Raw genomic sequence first — 13,127 nt, 5'->3', positions numbered from 1 at the left:
GGGCCCAGCGAACACTCCACGCGGTGAGGCCTGGGGTCCCGTGGCTCTGCACAGCGCGGAGGAGGCCGGTCCCGGTGGAGGAGGCGGGTTGCGGCAGGGGAAGGCAGTTGTGGGTGATCAGGTCGGCAGGGGAGGGTAGTTGGGGGTGATAGTAGGCCAGCAGGGGAGCAGTTAGGGGGCAATCAGGCTGGCAGGCAGAAGCGGTTAGGGGCGATCAGGCAGGCAGGCAGGTGAGCAGTTAGGAGCCAGTGGTCCCGGATTGTGAGAGGGATGTCCGACTGCTGGTTTAGGCCCGATCCCTAACCAGAAGTCGGACATCCCCTCAGAGGTCCCAGATTGGAGAGGATGCAGGCTGGACTGAGGGACACCCCCCCGCCTCGCCCCTGCACAAATTTCGTGCACCAGGCCACTAGTTAAATAATAAATTGGGTCCTGGCTGGTTTGTGCAGTAGTTAGAGCATCAGTCTGAGGACCAAAAGACATGTATCTCAGTTGCAGGTTCATCCCTGCCTTGGCCTTGGTCGCAGTGGATGTTTCGCTCTCTCTCTCCCTCCCAATTTCCCCACCTCCTTCCCTCCTACTCTCTCTAAAAGTCAATGGGAAAAATTATCTCGGGTGAGGATTAAATAAATAAATAAATAAATAAGGAGATATGGGGAGTAGTTCATCAAAGGTTACAAACTTCTAGTTATAAGATGAGCAACTTCTGGGGATTTAATGTACAGCATGACTTTAGTTAACATACTGTATTATATACTTGAAACTTGCTAAGAGAGTAGATCATACGTGTTCTCACCACACACACACACACACAGAAAATGGTAATTATGTGAGCTGAAAGAGATGTTAACCTTATTGTGGTAATAATTTCACAATATATACTTGTATCATATCATTACCTTGAACACCTTAAGCTTACACAATGTTTATGTCAATTATATCTCAGTAAAATTGGAGAAAATATTACATTTAAATATTTTTTAAATAAATAAAGAATAAAAATAAATCAGTTTTTCCTTGATATTTTAGCCACGGGTGGGCAAACTTTTTGACTTGAGGGCCACAATGGGTTCTTAAACTGGACCGGAGGGCCGGAACAAAAGCATGGATGGAGTGTTTGTGTGCACTAATATAAATTCAAAGTAAAGGAGTGGAGGGGAGAGCAAGAGAACCCTCCGCTCTTTCGGCTCCGCGGGCCGGATAGAACAGCCGAACGGGCTGGATCTGGCCCGCGGGCCGTAGTTTGCCCACGGCTGTTTTAGACCATGTTACTCTGGCAGGTAATTATTAAAATGCTTAAACATATGCTTAAAACATGTTTATGGGACAGTGTACTCATTTGAATCTATATTTATCATATTCTATTTTTTTTAAAAAATGGCATATGAAAGAAAACTGCTCCCGCTTTTTTGTGTTGTTTTTTTTCCCCTATCTTTTGCTTTTCCTCCATTTGATTCTGAATGCATTCCATGGCATCTTAGGCCATTGGTAATATGACATTTTAGAAGGGATAAGTTTACTAGTTTGGGGGCAAACCAACAAAAGTTTTAGTCTTGAATTCTTCACATTTTGCAATAGTGTCTCAGAATCCATGGTCCATTTCAAAGAACTTTAATTATTTTGAGAAACTCTTAGAAATGGTACTTTGTAAGAAATCATGTAATATAAATTCATTCAGATATTAAATTAGTAAAATGTGTCATTAGCTTTTTTCAGTATATTCTTTATTATGGTGTTAAAATTAAACTATGAGATAAGTTAAGAAACTAAAAAATATTTTTAAAAGAGAAACATCCCTATTATCTTAAAGTTTTTAAAATTGATATATCATATTTATACATTTTTTAAAGGATATCATCATTTCTTTTCAACATATGCAGCAATTACTCCAGCAACAGACCCAAGTTAATACTGAATTGGAAGCAGAATTGAAGGTGCAAAGAGAAAATAATCAGGTTATATTTATATATTTTTTAAAGTATATTTCCATCTAATGAGCTCTGCCTGTTTAATTGCAGTCATCTATCTAACCTTATCTGAGATCATTTTAAATTTTAGGAACAAGATATGGCCTCCTTAATCGATTTGCTATCAATGTCTAAAGTAATACTTTTAAACATTGAAGTCACTAGGTAAATGTTCAATTGTATTAAGTATCTGATTTAATTTTGTAATACATTGAATGTGATTTTTTTTTTTGTCTTAGAATTGTGGCCAACATCACAACTGAAAATAAGGTGACAACAAGTACACCATATTCTGAGGGAGCAGTCAGTGAGCTCCTAGGAATTGGGACAGATCCCTCTTTACAGAAATACTAGTATGATAGAACTGGCCCTGTTACCTCAACATTCACTCATCATCTTCTTTCCAGTATTATGTAAGAAAGTGATTGAGGAGGGGAAGAATTTATGGTCACTGATGTTTGGGAGTGAGGGTTCAATAAGCAGCTTTTTTTTTTTTTTTTTTTGCATTCCTAATGGAGGGGTACCCATTTCCCCTCACAAAGGTAAGTGAAGGAGTCTATAGGAAAATCACTTGTAAAGACTGGGGTACAAAAAGGGAAAGGGCTGACTGCCCTCTTGTTTCTTAGATGGATAGAAACCTTAATGTTCACTCTGGTGTTGCTAGTAGAGTGAGATACGTTGAGGTAGAAGGACTTGACATGTTTCTTGAGGTTTGGAAGTGTACCAAGAACTTGCGGATTAACGCTCAGTTATGGTCTAGAAATTTCAAGGAGGAAAGTCTTTAGAATAATCTGTGCCAATGGGGCTTGAAGTGTATTATGCTTGTTTCAATACTGAATGTGCCTGGAAGGATGCAGAAGAGAGAACTTTGATGGTGCCTTGGCTCCATAGGAAGGACCATGGAAGTTAGTGGAAGGGTAGGAACTGCCCTGTTTGCTACTGGTCCAAGTGATGGGATGTACAGCTTAGGAAGAGCTGGGGACCTGTTCCACTGGGGTGGCCAGTAGAAGGATTTATGCCCCTCTAAAGGAATTCTTGGGAATCCAGGGTGATGCTGAACATTTCCTAAGAAAACTACAATCACCTCCTGTGTAAAGACCACCATCAGCAGAGGCCAGGGCCAGCCTCATGGGTATGTAACCAATGCAGTTGCATAGGGACCCAGTCTCAGAAGGGCCTTGTGCTTCAGGTTTAGTGTTCTGTAGTTACTGTCTTGAAATCTTTATGAATTTTTATATTTGAATTTATGTTTTGTAAATTAAGTCTGATAATGGCACTTGGGGCGTGGAGCCTCAGCTCAAGTGTTCTCCTGTTTCCCACTGCCTCCCCGGACCACTTCCTGGCTGCTGGCTCTTCTACCCTTCTGCGCCCTGGGCCCTGCCTGGCCTCATCCTCCCTGCTCCTGTCTCGAGACTGCTGTTGCAACTAGCTCACATTGGTGGTGAGAGGCCTGTATTCTACTGTTGCCCTACACCCCTGCTGGAAGCCCAGATGCAGGAGAGAGGGTCTGAGTGGAGTGCATGTGCCCTGCAGCATTCTGTATCCTGGGTGGTAATATCTTGGCATTTGGCATGTTAGATAGGTGACTTGGCAGGAAGTGAGTCCCCAGTGCAGGTACTGAGGTGCATCTCTGCCTGGCAGTTGCAATCCCTTGAGGGTTACCCATCTGCCATGGGTTGGGCAAAGGGCCCATGAGACAGGAGATTGACTTCCATCACCCACAGCCAGGACGTACCACTTGCAGGAGGTAGAACTCAGTAACTGGTGGCTTACACGTATGCTGAGTAAAGTGGCAAGGCCTTTAGGCATCTGTGAGGATCTGCATTTGCCCAGTGAGTATCCTTCTGCCCGGGGGACCATGGCATTAAATAGAAAATAAAAAGCCCCATGATAGGTTGATGGGGATAAGAGAGGAAGGGAGGAGGTACGGACCATGAAGAAAGAAAAAACTTCTGTAATATCTGTAATAGCACTTCCCCCCCCCCCCTTTTTTTTTTCATTTTGTACCGGGCCTCACAAATTATGCTGAGTCCATCACCATTGAATGGAACCAAACCTAACCTGAGCAGTGCAAGATTTATCTCATCATCATTGATGTTTTTTGACTAGTCATGCAAAGAAAGTTTTGCCTTCTTTATTTATCTTGCCTCTCTAGGAGTTAGACCTAGAAGAGGAAGAAGGAAGAGGTGTGCTTGAGTCAAACCTCTTCCTCCTCTTAACCTCTTCACCTACTCCAACAAGACAAGTAGAAATCATTTCTCTGAAAGTCCAGGTATAAGCAAGTATCCCCAATACCTTCTCCACCTACCCTACAGATGGATAATTTGGAACCATTTCTCTGATATGTTGTACCTCCTCCCAAGAAATATGTGATGTAGTTTATCCACATTCTTTATGAGTAGCAGTTATCAGACTTGTCTTCTAATACATTTAAAGGAGTTGAAACCTCAGTTTTTAGGATGAACAAAGTATTAGAGATTAGTTCAAAGTCTCATAATTAGTGGCAAACCCAGGATTAAATATTTGTCCTGATTCTATTCTGGCACTATTTCTACGTTACATTGTTAGTATTTTTCCTAGACCTGTGAGAGCTGCCACTTTTGTTAGATCCGTTATATGAAAACCACAACTTTTAAATTGCTTTCCATGCTTTCTAAATCCAATGTTTATGTATCATTGAATTCTACAGAGCCTAGAGTAGTTACAGATATATATAGTCATGTGTTTCTTTGAGTTCCTGATGACTGTAACTATGGTTCCAGGATTTTTTTAACGATACTACTAAAACCTTGGGTACTCCAAATGCCTCTCTTTAGCACCATTATTACCTGTGCCTTGATAATATATAAACTAGATTTCATATAGTAAAATTTCAAAGTATTGGCAAAAACAGGATAGAATTGTCAGCTTTTTATTTGGATAAGTAAGGACATTAAAAAATAACCAGTACCATCTATCATCTTTTTCATTTCATGAAAGAGAACATTTTTAACACTAAAACTATAGTAAGAATATAATCTCAGGTAAAAGGACAGTCTGTTACAAGAAAAGACACATGATGCCCTCCAATTGACATTTTTTTGCCATGGACTAGTGAAATTTTGCCGTGCTTGTTTGCAGTCAGTGCTTGTTTGCAGACTGGTGCTGGAGAACCACTGCGATGTAGCATAAGAAAATATTAATGTAGAACTTGCTGAGGATTATGCTGCATAGATATCTCAAGTATTTTCTCGAGCATTCTAATTCCACCTGTACTAAAAGGGATCATTACTCTTCGTAATGGCCTACTGTGTTTCAGCACTCTGTAGTCATGCTGCTATCTGTCTATTTTTATTGTACAGTTTGGAGCATAGAGAAATAATTTCTCATGATGGAGAATATTTTACACTATGATTTAACTATAGTTTAGTCAGGTATAAGTAGTTATACTGCTATAGGTATAGTGTTAATAAGAATAATTTACTTAGTCATAGTATTAGCCATAGTCATAGTATTAACTAGGATAATTTACTCAGTTTTGGGTATGTTAAAATATTAACAGGTGGTTTTATTTTGACTTTCTACAATATCCATTTTTTCAGCTAGGGTTTTAGATTGTTAATCTAGATGCAAACAATCCTTTGTAATAAAAGTGTAATATCCAAATCAACCGAACGGCAGAACACTGGTTGGCAGGGGGTGGGGCCAGTGAACAGGCAGCTCCAGGCCAGCCAAGGCAAGTGCCAATGGGTAGAGGGAGGGGATGGCGATCGTGGGGGCAGGGGGCAGGCTGCGGCAGCAAGGGGTGGGGCCAGCCGCTCATGGCCAGAGCCGTCCCCTGATCACCCACTCAGTTGCCTCCGGCAGAGGGAGGCCAGACTGCTGCTTAGGCCTGCCCTAAGCTGTCAGTTGGATATCCCCTAAGGGCTCCCGGACTGCAAGAGGGCGCAGGTTGGGCTGAGGGGACCCCCCCCACCCCCGAGTGCACGAATTTTCATGCACTGGGCCTCTAGTACCAAATAATCTCCTGATAGAGTATAACTTCCAATTGAACAGTAAATTTTCACTACCATAGCATAAAAGCATAAAAGAGTATCTGGCACATACTAGGAGCTCATTAAATGTTTAGTTCTTTATGAGCTAGAGGAGAATCTTAATGTTAAAATTGTAAAATTATGTTTCCAGAATTTTGCCTGCAGATTGACATTTTAGATATAATTGAGAACTCTATATAGATGAAACACTATGAAGCCTTTAAAATGAGATAGGTCTAAATATAATGATATGGAAAGTAAGCAAGACATATTAACTTTTTCAAAACAGATGCAGAATAACACGGTATGTATAGTACTATATTCTTTATGCTTATAGACGAATTCTGGAAGGGTACACAAGAAACTGCCCGAGTAGTTACCTCTGAGGAGGAGAATTGGAAAACCTTACCTTTTCTTTGTGTGGCTGGAAATGTTTACCCTGAATGTACATAGCTTTAATAATGATCAACAAATGAACTTAAAAATTCCAGATATAGTAGACATGTAGGTAGAGTTCTTATTACTTGTCTTTTTACAGAGGTTCATTTGGTTTATCAGCAGGCATTACAGAAACCTACTAATATTGGTGACACTGACACTAATAGCTTTAAAACCCGTGTCTTAGAAAATACTTATTAGTGGGTTTAGTCTTCAAAGGTTTTTCTGGGGGGAAAGAGGGTAGTGTGATGGTGTTTATATTATGTTATTTTATAAAGTAATAGGTTAATAGAGTAAATATTAAAACTCTACTTAAAATGTGTTAATTTGAAATTAAAAATTAAAATTGTATTTAAGGGCTCTCTAGCCAGTTACTTTCTAAAATAAACAGATATTGAAAAATGTTCTGTGGTAGTTAAAAATTTTTAGTAGTGTTATATGCTGGATTATGCTACATTTCATATTTTTCAATGCTGTAGTTTATATTACTTTTTCAGTACATTAAAACTTATGTGGTGAAACTGAATAATGGCAATGTTTTTATATCCTTTTATAGTCATTTCTTTTTCATAACCTCCCCCTCTTTCCTGTTAACTAAACTATAAGCACCTTTCTGTTAATTTATGAAAATTATTGTTGAGATAGCACATTATCACTGATCTGTATGGCACTTGCAGCATGTTAGAAGCAAAGGTCCAAGCAACATAAAATACATCAAAATTCATTAATGTGGTATTGATTATTTTTTGGATAATTAATTTTATTGCAGACCCTTGAAAGAGATAATGAGCTGCAAAGGGAGAAGTTAAAAGAAAATGAAGAAAAGTTCCTTAATCTTCAAAATGAGCATGAGAAAGCACAAAGAACTGGGAAAAAGCATGTAGGTTTATTAAATACTTAAATATTTTGAATAGTTGCAGACATTTAAAATAACTGTTAAATGCTAAGGAAATATTGCAAAAATAATGTAGGAATAGTCAGACACATTTTCTTCTTGCACTTATATTTCTAAGAAGTGAATGCTTTTTAAAAAGCTAAATTTAATAAAATTTCTTGTATTGCTTTTATGGATGAAAAACCACATGTGTGTATGTGTGTAATTTGAATGACTTCCCATATGTAACAGAAAAAATAATTTACCTTTTCATAAAACCATTAATAGTATTATAGTAAATTATTAAAATAAAGAATTATATAGGTATTATTATTGGCTGATCTATTTAGCTTTCCTCAGCAGTTTTGTTGAGATGTATTAAAGCCATGTTTAGAACATGTATATAGTAGTTGAGTTCTATAGTGTTAACATCTATCTATATAATAGAGGAATATGCAAATTAGCCAGGACACCATAACATCACGACTGAACAGCAGGGGACCTGCGGCTGCATGGCGCCTGGCTGGGGCAAGGGACCTCAGGCCGTGCCCCCTGCCCCATGGGACTTGACAGTGGACCTCAGTCCGCGCCCCATGCCCCGGCGCCAGGCTGGGGGACCTGAGGCTGCGCCCCCCGCCCAGAGGGACTTGACGGGGGTAGGGTCGGCTGGATCTGGGTCTTACCCAATGGGGGTGGGGGTAGCCGGGGTCTGGGTCTCCTGCATTTTTGAAGCATGGGCAGGTGGTGGACCTTGACTCTAGGTCCCACGGCGCACCCCAGAATCTGACAGGAGGGAGATTTTCATATACATTTTATTAATTTTCTTTCATCTCTGAGACTTCTATTATAGAGAAAGGGCAAATAGCAATATTAAAATATTTCCTCTAATTAATTCCCTTTTAATGTGCATGAATTTTGTGCACTGGGCCACTAGTTTTATCATAAGACTTGATGTTACAAACATGGTTATTTTCTTAAAACACATGTTTGCTACTAAATGTTAATTTTAGTGAAGTAGATAATAAAAGTGTAAATGATGTAAATTAAAGTGTAATATATTCACTTTAAAAATTGGTGAACCCCAAAATTGATTTTTCTATTTTAATATCTATTTCATTGCCTTTCAATTCTTTTACAAGAATAACACAATAGGAAGTTACTATTTATGAGTTTATAAAATCTGTATTTTGGGAAAGTAAGATTGTATTTTAGACTATTGTGTTAATTATACTGTTACTCTAATACTATGCTAATATATTTTTACTAATATACTTTATATCTAAATACCAACTTGATAAAATTCACTGATTTTAATGTAAATTGTTATATAAGTAACTCTTGATTTTTCAGTTTCTCATATACAGTGGGTTCCCCTTTCAATTTGATGCTGGTTTCTTTTGCTGTGTGGAAGCTTTTTATTATGATGTAGTCCCACCTGTTTATTTTTTCCTTAGTTCCTTTGCCCTAGATGTATCCATAAACATACTGCTATGAGAGATGTCTGAAGATTTGCTACCTATGGTTTCTTCCAGGATTTTTATGGTTTCATGACTTAATTTACTTTATTCATTTTGTTTATTCTTGTATATGGCATACTAGTAAGTTGGTGGTCTAGTTTCATTTTTTTGCATGTATCTGCCTAATTTTCCCCAATACCATTTATTATTAAGAGACAGTTTTGACTCCACTGTATGCTTTTGCCACCTTTGTCAGATATTAATTTGAGCATAATGGCTTGTGTCGATTTCTTGGGTCTCTGTTCTGTTCCATTGACCTATATGCCTGTTCTTGTGCCACTACCAAGCTGTTCTCATTACAGTGGCTTTGTAGTATAACTTGATGTCTGGTATTGTGATCCCTCCAACTTTGTTCTTTCTCAAGATTGCTGCAGCTATTCGGGGTCTTTTTGGTTCCATATAAATTCTTGGAGTATTTGTTCTAGATATGTGAAATATGCTATTGGTATTTTAATAGGGTTTGCATTGAATCTGTAGATTGCCTTGGGTAGTATGGACATTTTAATGATGCTAATTCTACAAATTCATGAACATAGTATATTCTTCCACTTGTTATATCTTCCTCTCTCTTTTTTTCAATGTTCTGTACTTTTCCAAGTACAAGTCTTTTACTTCATGGTTAAGTTTATTCCTAAGTATCTTAATTTTATTTATTGCAAAGGGTAAATGGGATTGTTTTGTTTCTCTTCCTGAGAGTTCATTACTGGTGTATAAAAAAATGCCATCGTTTTTTGTGTTGATTCTGAATCCTGCTACATTAACGAATTCATTTATTAAATATAGTTTTTTTGGTGGAGTCTTTAGTGTTTTCTATGTACAATATCATGTTGTCTGTGAATGAGTTTTATTCCCCCCTTTCCAATTTGGATGCCTTTTATTTCTTCTTCTTGTCTGCTGTCTGTGGGAGCCCGCGCCACCGCCTACCAGGGTTCTCTTAGCTAGTCTTCAGTTGATTATTCAGAATTTTTTGTATTTTAGTTGTAATTCCACTTTTATCAGCACTATTTAAATGTTTTATACTTTCTTTTTAAATTTTATTTTGTTGAAAGTATTCAGATGTCCCCCATTTTCCCCTCTCCATTCATCTCCCCCCCCCCATTGTTTTATAACTTTTAATCTGTTTTTACATTAAAGGAACCTTTTCCATTTTACACTAGAATCTTCCAGAAGTAAATACTGAAAACAGTGAAATATCAATGGGAAAATTACAAAACATCATACAGAAATATAATTCTAGGGAAGAAATAAGGGAAGAAAATACAGTGAGTTTTTGTTTAGAAACTGAATATAGAGAAAAGGAGGAAAAGAAAGAAGGACTACTTACAGAAGAAATCATTATAGAAGGTAACCTAAGATTATATTGATATTTTCTAATTTGTATATTGAGCTTTGTAGGGGGATTCAATTATAGCTTTTGCTTTGAGGACCTTGTAACGTAGTTGGAGAAATACATTATTTATATATATCTTAACAAAACAGGGTCCCTTTGTGCTATTCTTTACAGTCAATATTTTTTTGGGAAAAGTACATTTCTGCCTTTTCATCACTTTTCCTTTTTGCATTCTGGTTTATGCCTTCACTGTTTTGCTGAGAATATCCTATGGGCTTCCAGTAACCTTCTGATGATCAGACCTAGAGCACGTTACATCAAATGACCTTTCTAAAACTGTTCAAATAATTTACTGATTCATCCAGCTTGAAAAAGAGTTGTTTAAAGACAGTAACATGCAAGGTTTGTCCTTGACTAATTCTTTGAAAGTGTTCAAAACTAGGCTGAACAACCACTTGGTGGAGATGTTGTAGAGAGAATGGTCAAACTAAAAAAGCCCTACAAGCCCTGAACTTTATATTCCAGATTATTGTGATTATACCTAATTTTTGAAATCTATGGTAGGAACCCAAATGAATAAAAATTAATGTCTTAAGTAGACATTTTATACACTTGGCCAAAAGTATTCCAAAATCAAAATATATTTTACAAGGTAGTAAATTAAAAAAGTGATGATAGTATTGAAGAAGCCAGCTAACAATTTCTGGATCTAAGTAATAATAGAAATTATGAGTATAAAGTGTTAGGATAAATTGATTTTATCTAATCAGCTATGTGTTTATATGGACTTGACTAGAGAAATAAAAGTCATTTTTAGCCCTAGCCGGTTTGGCTCAGTGGATAGAGCGTCGGCCTGCGGACTCAAGGGTTCCAGGTTTGATTCCAGTCAAGGGCATGTTCCTTGGTTGTGGGCACATACCCAGTAGGGAGTGTGCAGGAGGCAGCTGATCGATGTTTCTCTCTCATCGATGTTTCTAACTCTCTATCCCTCTCCCTTCCTCCCTGTAAAAATTCAGTAAAATACATTTTTTAAAAAATCATTTTTATAATACTCTCAACATCTCCTATTTTAAACCAAAAGTACTTTTGTTGTAGTGTATAAAAATTTACTGTGTTCTCATCATGACAGATATACAGCATATTGAAAAAATCCCCAAGAATGAAATTGATCCTAGTGTACCTCAAGACGAGAAGCAAAGTGAAATCTCTATAAGCAAAACCCTCTGCATAGAAAAAGAATTAATTAGTCAAAGACAAACCTTGAATGTTACTGACTTTAGAAAAGCAGCTACTACAGAAATAAAAGACAAGAAGATGGGCTTGGAAAGAGACAATGAATCTACAGAATTTAAATCACCAAATAATTATTTTTTAGAGGCAGATATATCAATAGAAACAGAGAGCATACACCCAGAAAGAACTGAAGGATTCGATGTTCACCATGCAGATTTACATCTGGAGGTTGAAAGTAACAGAATATCATCTAACAGTGTCTTAAATGAGATGGCTCACAGTACAAATCATAAAAAAGATGTTTCTGAACAACAGTTTAGATTGCTTCCAGAGACTCAAGAAAATGCCACAAAGAAGAAAATTACAAACAGTGACCAAACCAAAACAGATTTGGATTCATCTCTGGATGTAAGAAAGAATCCTGTTCAGTGTCAAAAATACAATTTACATGACTCAAGTAATGTTATATTAGATGATAAACCGTATAAAATAGAACAAATACAACTGGTAAATAAAAAAAGTGAGTGCAGCACACCGCCATTTAAACAAACTTCAGATGTTCAGCAAATCTGTAAGGATACTTCAGAGAAACCTGGACTGACTATTCCCTATGACGCTGCACTTGAATGCCCCATTTCATCTGCAGTTTTCAGTGATAATTTGAAAGTGTTTCTTAAGAATTCAGATACAAATGTTAATATTCCTATGTTGGTGAAACCAGACTCAAGCCCTGGGAAAAGAGCTGTATGTAAAAATCTGAATGACACACAAAGTCCATTTAAGAACTGTTTTGGAGATTTAGAAAACAGTATGAACATTTCTCATCTTCAAGTTAACAATGAGAATATACATACTTCACAAGCCAAAGATATGAAAACTGCTGTTCACATGAAAACTTCCACAGAAATGCAATTTTCCAATAAAGAGAGTCACATTGATGAGAATCAGTTAACTGAAGCTTCAAAAAATGACCTTTTCCTGTTTGTGGATGTTAATGAAAGACAGCATACGTTGTTAAATAATACTGAAAAAACAGAGTCATTAAATGACATCGTTTCAGGAAAAATTTACAGTGAAGGACAGCTGGAAGAATCATGTTCATTTCACATAAAGCCATCTGGAGATTTAGTAAACAGAAGTGGAAAGTCAGCCTTTGATCTTTCAACTTCAGATAAAAAAACTGAGAAAACTCCAGTATATGTGAATTTTTTAGACCCCAGTTCTTGGTCAAAAGTAAATCAAAATGAAAGTCAAACAGTGAGCACTTCAACTTCTGGCATTCCCTTGTTGCTGAACGAGAGACCAATAGGCCCCTCAGAAAACGAAAAGATTGTTTCTATGACACTTTGTAAAAATGTGTGTGTGGATGATGTCAGGAAGGATATTGGGCCAGGTAAGAAAACAAGCTTTATGTTTACTTTTAAAATTTGTTATTTCTGTTTAGTATTCTTGGTAAAAATTCTCCAGATTATGTTCAAAATAAAAACATGTTAGTATTTATTTTTTTCCTAAACCTAAAATACTCCCTGTATAGTAAAAGTAAAGGCTTTATTTAGATGTAAGTGGATTTTTCACCTAAATCTGAACCACTTTTGTCAGCATATACTGAGGTACAATTGCATTTTGGAAATTAAAAAAAAAAAAAAAAAAAAGAATCAAGGTACTGAAAATAACAAAACCACAGGTACAGGCGACTAATTTTAAATTAGGAACTGCTACTTGATCTGAGGCCTTTAACTTTTTAGAGCAAATGCT

At 37.1% G+C, this 13,127-nt stretch overlaps 1 protein-coding gene across 1 annotated transcript in view; it reads left to right on the top strand.

Annotated features, from left to right (window-relative positions):
• Positions 1–13,127, top strand: part of CCDC73 (coiled-coil domain containing 73) — a gene marked incomplete at both ends in the record, with an annotated part of 77,602 nt that overhangs the window by 57,544 nt on the left and 6,931 nt on the right. The window contains 4 exons of the mRNA XM_080640677.1: positions 1,851–1,955; positions 7,188–7,298; positions 9,967–10,153; positions 11,269–12,765. Coding sequence (XP_080496803.1) covers positions 1,851–1,955; positions 7,188–7,298; positions 9,967–10,153; positions 11,269–12,765 — 1,900 coding nt within the window. The remainder of the gene's footprint in view (positions 1–1,850; positions 1,956–7,187; positions 7,299–9,966; positions 10,154–11,268; positions 12,766–13,127) is intronic.

This window comes from Plecotus auritus, assembly GCF_963455305.1.
Source record: "Plecotus auritus genome assembly, chromosome: 9".
Taxonomy (NCBI): Eukaryota; Metazoa; Chordata; class Mammalia; order Chiroptera; family Vespertilionidae; genus Plecotus; species Plecotus auritus.
Note: the sequence above shows the minus strand (reverse complement) of the source record. Positions and strands in the feature narration are given on the sequence as shown.